Here is a 13,900-nt window from a genome sequence, read left to right as displayed (position 1 = left end):
ATATTGTCCCAACTACGTACCCCAACAAAATTACACCAATTTTGAATTTCTCATAGTTTTAATTGAGTTATCACATGATGTATCCCTCTTACACCATGTTTCTGATTAGCTGGCCATCATCGTCCACACTTAGATTGATACACTAGTATATATTGATACTACCTCTTTTGTTTTCCTTCCTAACAGACGTTTGTTACATTCGCTTTCCTTTAGTACCGACAGAACTTATTTTCTTTAAAATGCTGCTTTTACATAATATATGCAACAACAGGATGCGAGGTTGTGCTGGTTAACACAAGAGGAGGATTTAAAACATATTTTCATAACAATGTAGAAATGTCAGCTGGAGACGGCAGCTCCAAGGCGGAGCTTTGGGGAAATAGGCGGGGAATTGTATGGGCAAGCGTTTAGGCACTCCTGAATAGTTGCCACGGGAGATTCAAAGATTTCTGAAACATGCATGAATTGAATCAGCTGCAGTCCGGGTACATTTTTGATCAGGGCACAACATTACAACATGATTTAAGGTTCCAGAAAAGTCGATTTTACACAACGCCCCTCCTTCAAAAAGATTCAGACGTTAGCAACATGCTGTTTTGTTCTCTTGTGATACTGCAGGTGAGACTGTCCTAAGCCTGGCTAACCACAGGGAGTGTTTGATTTGCTCTAAAGGGAAATAGACATTACCGACTCCATCAAGACCAATAAAATAAAGAGAGAGATGGGGGGAATATAGGCCTGAACGACCCCGCGCTGATGAGACATAAAAGAGGCCATCAAGAAGTGCAAGGCACAGATTCCTATTATGGAGTAACATTAACTCATAGCACACTGTAACCCTTAACGGTCCCAGCGGTTCCTACTGTATACCGTCCCCTTTATGACATGATGGTTGAAAGATAGTCATTTCATCCAAGCAAAAAATAATAATCTGACGTTGCGCTTCACACGAGCAAGTTTACGCTTGTCTAGATGCAGTTTTGTTCTTCTTGCGGTGCTGCATGAAGTGACTCGCGGGCCAAGCGGCTGAATCACAGTCAGATAGGCAACAAATTGGCTCCTCTTTATGGAGGCATCAAACTACTCATGCTGATAGGGCGATCATGCAGTGCTGGATCAATTAAAAGAGATTTGGGCAGAAGGAAGCTCCATGACACCCTAATTAGGCAACCAGCAGCTTTGCTCAATAAATGGAAATGTAGCCATTTCCATTCCTCTCTGTCTTTTTTTTTTCATTATATATTTATATTTTTTTGTTGCTGTTTGCGTGCCTGATTTCTGAATATTTTTGCAGAATTTGTATTCTTCTTGTGATTTTCCTCACTGCTTTTGCTGTCTGGGTCTCCCCTGTCTGCCTGCCTCTCCACGTCTCGACTCGCACAGATAGCTTGTCCCAAAGGATCCCATCAGTTGTCAGTAATCAAGGAAATAACTCTAAGAAAACTACAAGCGGGCCACCTAGCTGATGTCTGGTCTGGTTTGATCTGACCGAGTCAGACGGCGAGTAAACTTCTTCACGTAAAGCTTTTCGCGACTATTTTTCGTCTAACTAGTCGTCATTCCATCTGCGTGGAGCTACTAAAGAGACCCGGCGTGTTTTACGGTGTAGACGGGGAGGGAGAGAGGAAGTGAGAGGAAGGCAGAAAATCCCGGCTTTCTTCATTAGCATTCCATTCAAATGGCTCAATAGAGCCGTTGTCACTCACGGGATTCCCGGGCCTCCAGGAAGCTGTGCTTCTGTTCAATTTATTCACATAAAGACTCTTCATTAAGAGACAGTAGTGAGTGTGACATGTGGTCTCGGGAGGTCTTCATGTGGAAAAATCCGCAGCAGAGGTCGCCGTCGTCGTCTCGTGGGAGGGTTACGCCGACGTGCCAACCGTTCGGTCGGCTTTGAAGGTTCGCTGAAGAGATGAGGAGGATGCCAGTTCTGTGGAGGGACTGCACACCACGATTACTATGCTGGCTGATTAATTTCTAAATATTTGTCCAATTAGTCAACAGTTATTTGGATTAATTTCCACTTTCTGTGAGTAAACGGTCTGTCCTCGGGTAATGCGGCGTGTTTTAGCGCGCCGTCGTAAGTCTGCACACGAATTACCGTGCTAAATTCAAATAACAAATAAAACTTGGTCTTATTTTGATCAGCTCTAATTATAAACTTGAAGTTAATTATTATTGTTCTTCATTAAACACTTCAGCAGCAAGTTTTGTGATTTGTGAATAATTAGTTGTCTTTTTGTGAAAGCATTGCTGTAGACCTCTTTTAATTGTATCAATCAACAGTGAATACACCCTGTTATGTCAGGTGTGTCACGAACCACAAGCTGGACTTTAAATAATTTTTTTTTTCTTTTTTATGGTTTTAAGGTAATTTTATTTATAGAGCACATTTTCTGCAACAAGACAGTTCAAAGTGCTTCGCATGAATTAGAAGGAAATACGAGCAAAACAAAACCTTAAAAAAAATTTTTTTTAAAAAAGGTAAAAGTATAAAACTACATATTGGTTCCCCAGGTTTGATAAGAATAAGTTATTTATAAGCTAGTGCGGGGTTCTGTGGATTCTTGATCTGATAAAACTAGACGTTGGTTCTCCATGTTTGGTGAGATTAGTGAGGCATAAATGATGAAATGTTGGTTTTTATGTGACTAATTAACCCCTAAATATTTACAGTTTTAGGTCGGCGCTGATGGAAGGTCGGCTAGAGCTTCACCTCTACCAAATCATGTGATGCTCAGTTCCTATTTAGTGTTTCTCTTTACCGGTTTAGAGTTGGCGTGCAATTCTTTACACTCATGCATTTCAACCTCGGAAGCAGAACTTTGTTTCACCCTGTGACTCTGCGTCCAACTTTCCCACAGACGCTGGAGACGATGCCGTCCCCACAACTTCCTGTAGCTTTTTGTGGTTCCTAAAAAGCAGTTATTACATGTGTTTTTAAGTTGACATGACCATTTGTTCTGACTTATAGTTTCACACAGTGAATCTGGTAAGGAACGTCAACATGCTCCAGGCTTTCCATCTATGCAATTTTGCGATGAAAGCAGCTTGCAAGATGCTAAGAAGAATCCCCAAAGCCCGATAAAAGTCTTTTGTAGTCTTCAGCTTCTGTTGATGTGAATGTGCATGCCTATACAATCAGAAGGAGCCTGTACAAGTTTACCTTTCTTTCTGCTTTCACTGTCACAAATCTTTTGTAGCTTTTTGCCAATATCCTCCAATTTTGAAGCTTGCCTCACTCTGTTGTTGTTGTTGTTTTTTTGTTGTTTTTTTTTCTGGCTTTGAGCAACTCCTCGGCACGTTTGCGTCATTTCACAGACGTGGCAGAGTAATCCTCACGCACATCGCTCTGCTCCCCCTGACTTCCCTGTTATTCGAGCTGATGACACTAATGATGTGGGGGAGGGGCAAAAAGAACGATCACATCGGGGTTATTATTTATGCCATAATTACATCCTGGTTTGATTGACAGGAAGTGAACGATAAACACAATTAAGGCTTCCGATGTCGTGACGGAGCGCGCGGTCCACGCAGAGCAGCGTGTGCAGCGGTCGACGGGGGTTGCGCAATCCCCGTGCATTACCTGCAGAGCCCACAAATGGACCATGAGTGAAGTGAGCTCGCTCGGGGGGTGGCGAAAATTGCGCCAGTGAAAGCGGCTGCGGAGTGCCTCACTGTGGGTGCGGGGAGAGCCACATTGGAAATTAAGAGAGCGGCGGGGGTTGGAGGGAGTATCATGTTCAAACAGTGAAATGTTTTATGCAGCAGCCTCTGTCACCGCTGAACGGATGAAGTAATTTCATTTTCATGGATGATCTGCGACAGACCAGCAAAATTGCATAGGAGGGGAAGAGAAAGATAGCGCTGGAGGGCAAAAAAAAAAGAAAAGCAGTCAAACATACCTTTTTTTTTCCTCTTCATTGGATTCTTTGATTATTTCCTCGTAGTAGTAACCATAGTGATGATTTACAGCTGGCAGAAAATAAAAACTGCTGGCTGGTCTCCATCCACTGGGTTTGGAGCTTGAAGACAAGCGTCACCACAGAATGATTCTTCTACCACCGTGTGGTGTCAGAAATGTTCACAGGACACTTCTGGATGGTTACCACTTGTTTAATAAAGCGGCTGTGCTATAATGAAAATTAACTTTAGCCAAACTGGCTGTTTTCCAGCTCAACTCAAGTATGAAATTACCTTATACATTTTTTAAATGGGCGTCAGTCGTCCCATTTGTTTCCAGAAAGAAGACAGTAAATAAATCTTTATTGCTAAATGTGAAGTTCTTCGTTTTCTTTCTCTGACCTAAAATCTGTGAGTGAAAGTTCTGCTTCTGCTGTCATATTGTCCTCCTTCCCCTCCAAACAAATGAACCCATTCACCTTCGGGTTTTTGTTCTTTTCTCTTCCCGATAAAGCTTTTATTTATCAAGAATGCAATAAAGAAGCTGTAAGGGCCGGCGGTCTTTGTAAACCAACTTACAAACGACTCCATTTTTTCCCCCCCGACTTTTCCAAAGTGATGCCAGATTAATGTTGCCATACTGTTGGGCGAAAAGGCAGAACCCTTGAAAATCTCACCAAAAATCTATACCACAGGAAGAAATGCTGAAGGCCCGTCCCACTAGTTCTTCTTCCAAGTCTGCAAGACAGCACAAAAAAAGAGAGATATTTTTATCGACAGATCGACATGCAAACACAGGTTTGCATGCAGGCTCAAAGCTAAAACTCTGATTTCAGCTGACGATGGCGACACTCTTTTCTATTTGTCAGTTTATTTCAAACATCTTCTTAGAGTTTACTTCTACTTTGCAATTATGCCTCACTTTATGTTGGCCTTTTCTACAGAATGTCAAACACATTGACTTTTAAAAAAAAACTATAGTGCAGGAGACTGTGAAAAAGATCAAGGGATAAGACTTCTGCTGCAAAGCCCCGCATGTCAAAAATCTCTTGCCTGAATGTTTTCTCTTTTTTTTTATTATTATTATTTTTTTTTTCTATCACAAACTGCAGGAAAAGTCTGAAAAGCGAGGGGGGGACTAAAGAACAGATTTTCCTCTCTGCTGAACTTGTTTTGTCTGAATCTCCCCGCAGATCCGCTCGGATCAGGACAAGGACGTCGGCATCCGCTACAGCATCACGGGCGCCGGCGCCGATCAGCCTCCGAGCGGAATCTACAACATAGACCCCATCAACGGCAACATGTTCGTCACCCAGCCCCTGGACCGCGAGGAGAGAGCCTCCTTCCACGTAAGGAACAACCATCTTGTCCGCTTCTGTTACCACTCCATCCCCAATTACGTCTGCCTCGTTATTTCCTGCCTCGGCTTTCTGCCATCTCCTCTTCCTCCTTTTATCCCGAAGCCGCCGTTCGGGGGGAGGGCGGAGGAAGAGGGGGGGTCGCCTCTTCTGTGCCCTCAAATCAGCTTCTCCAAACTTTAATGATCTTGAAGCCGACGATGAAAAAGGAAGGATGCTGTGACAAAACACACACTGACACTCAAGCCGGCGTTTTCTTTGTAGATTGAGCAGCGAGGGACGGGCGGGGAATTGAGACAAACGGAGACGGTGAAGGTGGCGTGAAGGAAAACTGTTGTCTATGTTCCCACCATCGGCACTAATGAGCAGATGCAGCTTCAGATGGATGTTTGTGTGCATGCGTGCCCGTGTGTGTGTGTGTGTGTGTGTGGGTGTGTACGGCCTGCAGATTGATAAATGTTTGTTTACGCCTTTCAGGAAGCCCAGGTCTTCTCCGCTGACTGACCGTGTCCCTCCTGCTTTTCTTGCAGAGTCTCTCATTACCTAATGCACCCAGAGCAGGCGCGCTGATCAATGGGGCGCCATGACAGCTGCACAGGCAGCTTCCATCGGGCCTATTGGATTTACAACACACAGAGGAAGCTGCAGGGTTCAAATCCTGACAGTCTTTCACTCTCTCTCTCTCTCTCTTTCAAACGTCGGGTAAAACGGCTTTCGTAGATGTTGGATTTAAACATGCAGACCACTCGAGACACCCATTGTTGTTCGCATTAGAGGTTACAGTTTCCATCAGCGCCTGGCCGACACCTGCACTTGAGGTGAGCGCCGGTGTCGGGTCTTGGCGGTCGACGTGGTAGATGGCTGTGCTGCTGATCTCTCCGTTTGGGGGCGGGGCTGAACGGACAAAGTGTGTTGACCCTGGAAACTGACACTGTAGCTCACATAGGTTGACACAAGCTCTGGTCGAATACCTGGTTTTTGCCACATAATAAACATGTTCTGACATGTATGTTGTACAATTCAACAAGTTAAAAACACATCTGTTTGGAGGTCATGTAAAAAAAATTCTTAAAATGTTGCGATAATCTGGTTGTGTTCCTGTGCACACCCTGTATTATTTTTTTTTTTAATTAATTTATATTTTTGAATTTCAAGTTGTAGTCTTTTAGGAGACACAACTTCCATCAAATATTGCTAACACAACTCTGTGTGTGTCTGGTGTTATAAACACAGTAGTGGATGACGATGATTACGATTAACGTGGTCCTATTTTTCACCTAGCAAACATCTGGAGAGAAGTTTGAAGTGTTAATATCCACTGTACACACCAAAAATAGAAATGTATTGCATAAACATTCAGATGCCTCTTTAGGGTCGTCCAATTCATCACTTTGTCTTCATAGGTGTGAACAACCATGAGGGTGGCACCGTGGTGTGGTTGACACCGTAACACGGCGTGTGTGTGTGTGTGCTTGAGTGTCTCTGGGACACGCGTCTCACCCAATGGCCGCTGGAGATGGACACCAAGCTCCACCATGACCCTTCATGAACAAGGGGGTATAGACAGTGGCTGGATTGAGAGATTCATTTGCAAAAGTAATGACACTCCATGAAATGTTGCTAATTGTTGTCATGCCTTAACCACAGATTTGTGTTTTTTAGGGACAGGGCACTTTTTTTTTTTTTTAAATGTGTCAAATCAAAGTCAGAATTTGTACCCTTACACCCATAAACAAAATCCTGTGCTGCAAATTGCTTTTACAAGTTCCCTATAAAATCAGTGTCCGGCTGTCTGTAGTTTAATCTCTGCATGAATTCAGCTGTTCTGAAAAGTTTTGTCGTAGAACAATGGAAAATAAACAGCACCCTGAAAACCTAGCAGACTGGAAAGAGATAGAGTTGAGGGGCGACTCGTGGGTAGGATAGTTGTAGGTTCGATTCCAGCTTCTTCCTGCCAGATGTTGATGTGCTCCTTGGCAAGGCACTTAAGCCTGTTTTTCATCTAAAAGAGGGAAGAGGATGGGACTCATCTCTTTGGAGACACAGGAAACAAACGGGAATGAGTGGAGGTGTGGAAGAAGGTCCTCAAAATAAAACTTGTTGCCCTACAGGCTAAAAACCAAGCAAGCACATCTCCTTAAACGCACCATGATGAACACAGTTAAGCATGGTGGTGGTAGCATGATGGTGAGGGGCTTTCTCTCCTTGGAACGAACAGTGAAGTAGTTGACTTGGTGACCAAGAAAAAAAAAACCTCACCACTAATCATGGATCGTTTAACATTTCTGTTCCACTTTGTGTTGGTCTATCCCATAAAGATTTTCTGCAGTTCTAACGTGACGACTTGCGGAAACCTCAAAAACACATGGATACTTTTTTGCACTCCTTGCAGTCATTTGCTTTGTTCTGGACTCTGCGTGTTGGTACTCTGAGTATTCCTGCTTCCACGCAGGTTGGACGAATTGGGATCAGTGAAGCAGGCGGGTTTGTCGGTCTGTCCCCCGGAAAAGTGCAGTCGCTCCGAAAACACTTCCTGTTTGACGCAGCCCAGAGTGAAAACAGCATGCTCGGCACTTCAGCTTGAACGCACCTCCTATTTAAACTGCGGGGTCCCATGCTGCTTTTGATGTGATGTGATGTATGATGGTGCGAGCGAGAGAGAGAGAGAGAGAATGTAGCCAGTGTTTGGCTCAGGGGAAATTCGGTCCATGGCTTACTTTCTTCCAAACTTGACAGGAAGTTTCCCAGTGCCGGCGAGGCGCTCGCAGGCCGAACTTTGCTTGTTAGTTCTTGTTGTTTTTTTTGTTGTTTTTTTTTTTTGGTTCAAGGGGAAAAGAGAGACGCGGCTGCTGTTTTTGACAGACTGGCACCAGAGGGAGTGGATCCGCTGTACGTGAGCGGTGTGGGCGTTAACTGGAGTCACAGATTTAGCCAACAGCTTCAACTGTTGAGCAAAGAGGAATTTTTGTTGACTTTGGATAAAGGTAAATTCCCATGGATGTTTTTTTTTTTTGTTGTTGTTTTGCTCCATGAGTCAAAATTAAGAGGAATACACAACAAATGGAAGAAACTTTATTAATTATGAGGTGTAAACTTTTACCGAGGGACACGGAGCTACCGTCTGCTTTGACAGGCTTGCGACGTCGTTGAATTACCGCGTAGTTGAGGCTTTTCTCACAGGTGTTTAACATGGTGTTTTTAGTTTAAAGACACAAAACAGAACTGGTGCTAATTCACAGACATCACATCTGGGGGGGGGGAAGCCTTCAAGGAACAGTTAAAAAAAAACAAAAAACAATCAAATGAAAACGGTAACGTTGCAGAACCGATGCGTGACGTCAATAGACTGTTTTTGTTGGTAATGAGCAACCTTAATAATAATAATAACATAATAATTTCATGTTTACTCATCACAACGGGGATAAAATACCAGAGAGCGTAAGAAAGTATCAATCTTTTAAATCGTTTTATACCGAGATGATCCAATATGTAGACATATTTGATCCATATTGATGGTGATTCTTATCTCAATATTCAATATTCATAGGCGTCTGGTCAATAACGTCACCTTCATGTCTTTATGCCAGGGACCTGTAGGAAGGCGATGTTGCGTCATCATGGTGGACCGGTTGTTTCTCTGCCAACTACAAGATGATCCCTTTTTTCCTCCCACTGCATAAAAGTTACAAAGGCAACACTGAAATGAGAAGGAAGCAAATTACTAATTACAGAAATAATTAATATTCATGGAATTAAAGACAGACACTGAATATCAAATAATCAATGGGGAAATACATTTATATTCATAGAAATAACTGAAAATGAATAAATTTGAATAAAGATGTCCAGACATGAAGGATTTTTGATTTTTCACCAGCCCAATTGTATTCCGTTTCAGTCCTTCGCGGCTGGATGTCCAAGACAGACGAGAAAACACACACTCTGTCACACACCCACTTAACGTAAGACGGCTAATTCCAAAAACAATCATCAAGAAACGAACAGCTCCTTCATGTAAAGCCACGGAATAAACTCTGTCCAGAATATGTCTGAACTTCTCAGTATGGAACAAGTATTAATTTATTTAAAACTAATGATTCCTCTTTTATATTGTGTGATAAATCTGACATTTCGTTCATCTTAAAATCCTTTTGTTTATTGAATTGCCTATTGATCTTTTTTTGTATCTTCCACTGGGACTGTAGATGAAAATTAGCTGGAAGCAAGTGATAATCTGATACAATACCTATATTTTCTATATAAAACATAATTTTTGTAAATAATCCTAGTTAGGTGAATAAATCAACAAAAAACATGAATACAATACATGCAATATGTTCCCTAACCATTTCCATTTAAATTGATTTCAAGGTTATGATGTTCAGGAGCCCAACTCCAGACCAAATCCCTCCAGTCTTTGTAGGCTATAGTATGGCGGTACACATAACGTGACACATTAGCATAAATTTGCATGTGTAACGGTTTACTTCGCCGTATTCGCGGAGCGCAAACTCACAGGAACGAAATCCCGGGAGACAAAGATCAGCGCTCACAGAGATGCAAACACAAAGATGAATGCAGAGCAGGGAGAAGCTGAAGAGAAAGCAGGAGAGTGGACAAAACACACACACACACAGGCGAAAACACAGAAACGCCTCATCTCACACGTTCAGACGCCGCGGCAGCCACGCATTCCCACCATGCAGCGCTCACAGCTGAGAAAACAGATTGGCTTTGTTTGTTTGTTTGTTTGTTTGCTGGGTCTCCTCTCCCCGTTTGTTTGCTGTGCTTTAGCCAATGGAAAACTAGCATCTTGAGGATCATTAAGGGGCTAAAGAGGACTCGATCCACCTTCCAGAGCGCGCGTCTCGTCGGCATGCGTGTCGATAGGCGTAACCGCGTGTCTGGAGGGGCGTTTGGATGCTAGTTTGCGTGTTTTGGGAGGAGTTGCACACATCCGTGACAGGACGTCACAAAAAGAAGAAGAAGAAAAAAAAACCCAAGATGATTAGTGGTGCTTTGGAGAGCAGGTGCTTGCCACTCAATCTTTCATGTTGTCCCACAATTCATGCCGGTTTCCTGTAAACACGCTGACAGGCGGCTCCTCCTCGACTGCGTGCAGACAAAATATTTGCCTGCCAGCGTGTCGGCTTTGGCCGCAGCGGGAGCCCGCATCCGTTTAGCAAGCCAAGTTGTGACTGCGTTTCTGTCGCGGGTCTGAATTTTCAAGCAACCGACTGAGAATGACGTACACTGTTCCGGTGAAGGGGTTTCCGCTTCCCTCCTTTCCAGTTTATTTTTTGCCCGTTAAAGCTGCGGTACGAACCTTTTAAAACAAACTGGAGGTGAGACGCAGTTTGACAGGAATTGGTCTGTAGTTTTACTGCTGAACATGATGACCTTGAAATCAATTTAAAAGCGATTCTATCATCCAATAATGTGTCTTCAAATTAAGACAAGCAATTAATGTAAGGATAGAGAGAAACTGTTTTTATTTTATTCAGTTGATTTATTCATTTAACAAGGCTCATTTAGAGTTTTATTTATATATATGTGTGTTTAAACTGTCACTTTGTCATGACAGTTTCATTTGAGATCAGACTGATAATCTGTCTTCTGCCTTCTCCCAGTGCTAACTAGACCAATCAGAGCCAGGAGGCGGATCGTAGCGCTGTTAATCAAGCCTGTGTACGCAGTTCTCATGACCCTTTCTTCCTGCTACGCTTCCGTCAACTTTCAGGCTAGTTAGCGTAGCCGCCATGATGGCGGATAAACCGTTGTCCAGGAAACGTAAGTAGTTTCTCCGCCTTTAGCACATTTAGCGAGCAAGATTGACAGCGCTAAGACCCGCCTCATGACTCTGATTTGTTGTTTTTGACCGGCATCGATTCATTCCTTCAGACGGCACCAGTCAGGAGTGGTGTAAATGAATTATTTTTTCCACAGATTATCTGTGTCGTATTACCTTGTCGGCACATGGTGACAGTTTGAACAAATGTGTAAAAAAAACCATTTATTTTATAAAAGTGAAATAAGCTCCATACACTGCAGCTTTGAGAGATTAAATCATCAATCGATAACTGAATTTTGTATTGACTTGGGTGGTCTTTGTCTTTGATGAAGGTACAGCAGATGTTTGATTGGAAACATTTAAGTGTGATGAAGAGGCAGAAAGCAGTAGCAGTCTGTTAATCACAGGGAACACGGGCCGTTTGGTTCCAGGGCCATTACTGAGCTCCATGTAAGGCCGGCAATCATTAGCAGGGATAGGTGGGGAGTTTAAAGTATGCTGCAGCAATGGTGGAAATTAAGACGCCCCACTGTAGATGATGATTGCTTTTGTCAACACCCCCACACTGCCTCTTTGTGTTTCCAGCCCTAATTTACTTTCACAAGCCTCCTCTCTCTCTCCTTCCCACCTCCTTCATCTTTTTCCAGCTCCACTTTTTGTTTGTCTGTCTGTCTGTCTCTTTCTTTTTTCTTTTTTTTTTTTTGCTTTTTATTCTCACCCTCTTTCCCAGCTCTGTTCTCGCACTACACATTGTCAAGAAGCGGCTCATCAGACGAAGACATCCATCCAAATGGCTGGCTTTGTCAAAACAAACCGAGACAAACACTCTCCCCAAACAAAAAAAAAAGAAGACGCAGCTTGAGCAACAACACCTCTCTGATGTTTTCAGGCCTCTGGCTGTGCTAATAACAGAATAAGTGTTGTTTGTGCGTCTGGAACATTTCGCTATTCCGCCGGCTCCCCAACCCCCTTTGTGTCGTTTGCTCCCTTTGCCAAGACGCCAGCTGGATGCTGCTGCATCACCGGCGCCTATGGATGTCTGCCAGTTAAATGCAGCTGCCAATTAACAAAAGTCAAGGTTGCGTTTGTTGTCGCGCTCGCTCCAGTCCGGAGAGCCCTGCGGAGCCTCGCGTCGGTCGAGCCCGGAAGAGGCGCTTCGCCCCAAACGCCTCTCACGGTTCTCTTCTCTGGCTTTTTGTTTTCCAGCTGCGAGCCCACGCGGTGGACATGAACGGGAACCAGGTGGAGAACCCGATAGACCTGTACATCTACGTGATCGACATGAACGACAACAGACCCGAGTTTCAAAACCAGGTTTACAACGGCTCGGTGGCCGAGGGGTCCAAACCAGGTAAGACGGTTCAACGTCGCTGCGAATGTGGAAAACTGTGGCTCAAACAAAGTCACGTCGCCGATAAATCAGTTTGTTTCAAGCAGCCCGAGGTGTGAATTGTTATGTCATCATTGTGGTCGACAGCTCGAGCAACAGCAGCCAGTTACAGTGCGGTCCACGAGCGTACAAAGGTCCTCATCGGGTCGCTAACCCTGCCAATACTTTTTGCTGCATTTCACAGTTTCGCCACAAGATGTCAGTAAATCTGAGAGCTTTCTCCCTATTGCTGCCTCTACTATCAATTCTGAATTAGAGACTTGTAAAACGTCTCATACCTGCCTTTATACCGTTTGTGTGTATGTAGTGACAAACTTCAATGTATTTTATTGGGTTTGATCTGATAGGTCGGCAGAAAATATTCTTAATGTGGAAGGAAAATGGCACATGTCTTTCAAAACAAAAGAAAAAGAATTTCTAAGAAGTATAAAGCCTCCATTAGTCGTCTCTTTGTAGATCCATCTGACTGTCTTTTGAGTCTTTTGGGGCATTTTTGCAAATACAGACTGTAATCCTTACTGCCGCGAGTTGCTTTTAATTGAATTTTGATCAGGGTTTTGACTAGGTCATGTTAATGCGCACATTTGATGTTTATTTGACTCATTGCATTGCAGTTCTGGCATGTAGAGGAAAGGTGTTGGGATTTATCAGGAAACCGACCAACACTTTATCTTATTTTCCCAACTCAAACAAAGCAGCTGTCAGCTTGGTACATTCTCAAAGAAAAGTCCAAAATGTTCAACTGATGAAATTTAAATGGTCTGGTTTTAATTCCCTGAAACCAAAGATTTTGTCTTTTTTTTATTATGGCATTTAATTTTCTGTGTTCATTTTTCTACCGCCACATAAGAAACAGGTTAAATTTGACCTTTTTTAGAACCAAACAAATCAAATAACTTCTTGCTTGCTGTATTTTCTCTCTGGTTTTTGATTAGAAAATCCAATTACCAGAACACAAACGGATCTTTTTTGCTCGCTAATTTTCTCTCACTCACTTAAACTGAGATTAAATTGCATACTAATTGGTAGGAGTGAAACAATACACATATTCACACCAAAAAGATTCCATACGCGCTATTTATTCACGTGTGCTGAATAAATAGCGTCGTTTTTGTACCATAATCCATGAAAAATGCTGAGGTGCAGAACTAAGCGTGCAAAGCACCAGCTTGTTGACAAAACACATTTTCACAATTGCTGTGGTTCCATTGAATAAGAAATGCAATTAAAATCACACTTAAATAAGTTTGTACACTAAAAAAACCCCATTAAAAATAATGTGAACACATAAGATATATTTATATGTCATGGTCAATCCAAACGCAGCCGCTGATCGACAGTAGCGGCTGCGTTTCCGTTGACCACGTAATTGCACAAATTGAAAATACGAACATACATTCGTTCAATGGAAACACGTATATTTGAAAGAAGCAAAACCATTTTGTAATAGAAAGTGTT

The 13,900-nt window shown here is 42.9% G+C and overlaps 1 protein-coding gene across 3 annotated transcripts in view; it reads left to right on the top strand.

The window, feature by feature from the left end:
- LOC122834324 (cadherin-4-like) overlaps positions 1-13,900 on the top strand; it is a 301,525-nt gene that overhangs the window by 221,219 nt on the left and 66,406 nt on the right. For all 3 annotated transcript variants that reach the window (XM_044122665.1, XM_044122664.1, XM_044122666.1), the window contains 2 exons: positions 5,097-5,252; positions 12,259-12,403. In XM_044122665.1, coding sequence (XP_043978600.1) covers positions 5,097-5,252; positions 12,259-12,403 — 301 coding nt within the window. The remainder of the gene's footprint in view (positions 1-5,096; positions 5,253-12,258; positions 12,404-13,900) is intronic.

This window comes from Gambusia affinis, linkage group LG07, assembly GCF_019740435.1.
Source record: "Gambusia affinis linkage group LG07, SWU_Gaff_1.0, whole genome shotgun sequence".
In the NCBI taxonomy this organism is placed as follows: Eukaryota; Metazoa; Chordata; class Actinopteri; order Cyprinodontiformes; family Poeciliidae; genus Gambusia; species Gambusia affinis.
The sequence above is the reverse complement of the archived record's forward strand: the minus strand, read 5'-3'. Positions and strand labels throughout refer to the sequence as shown.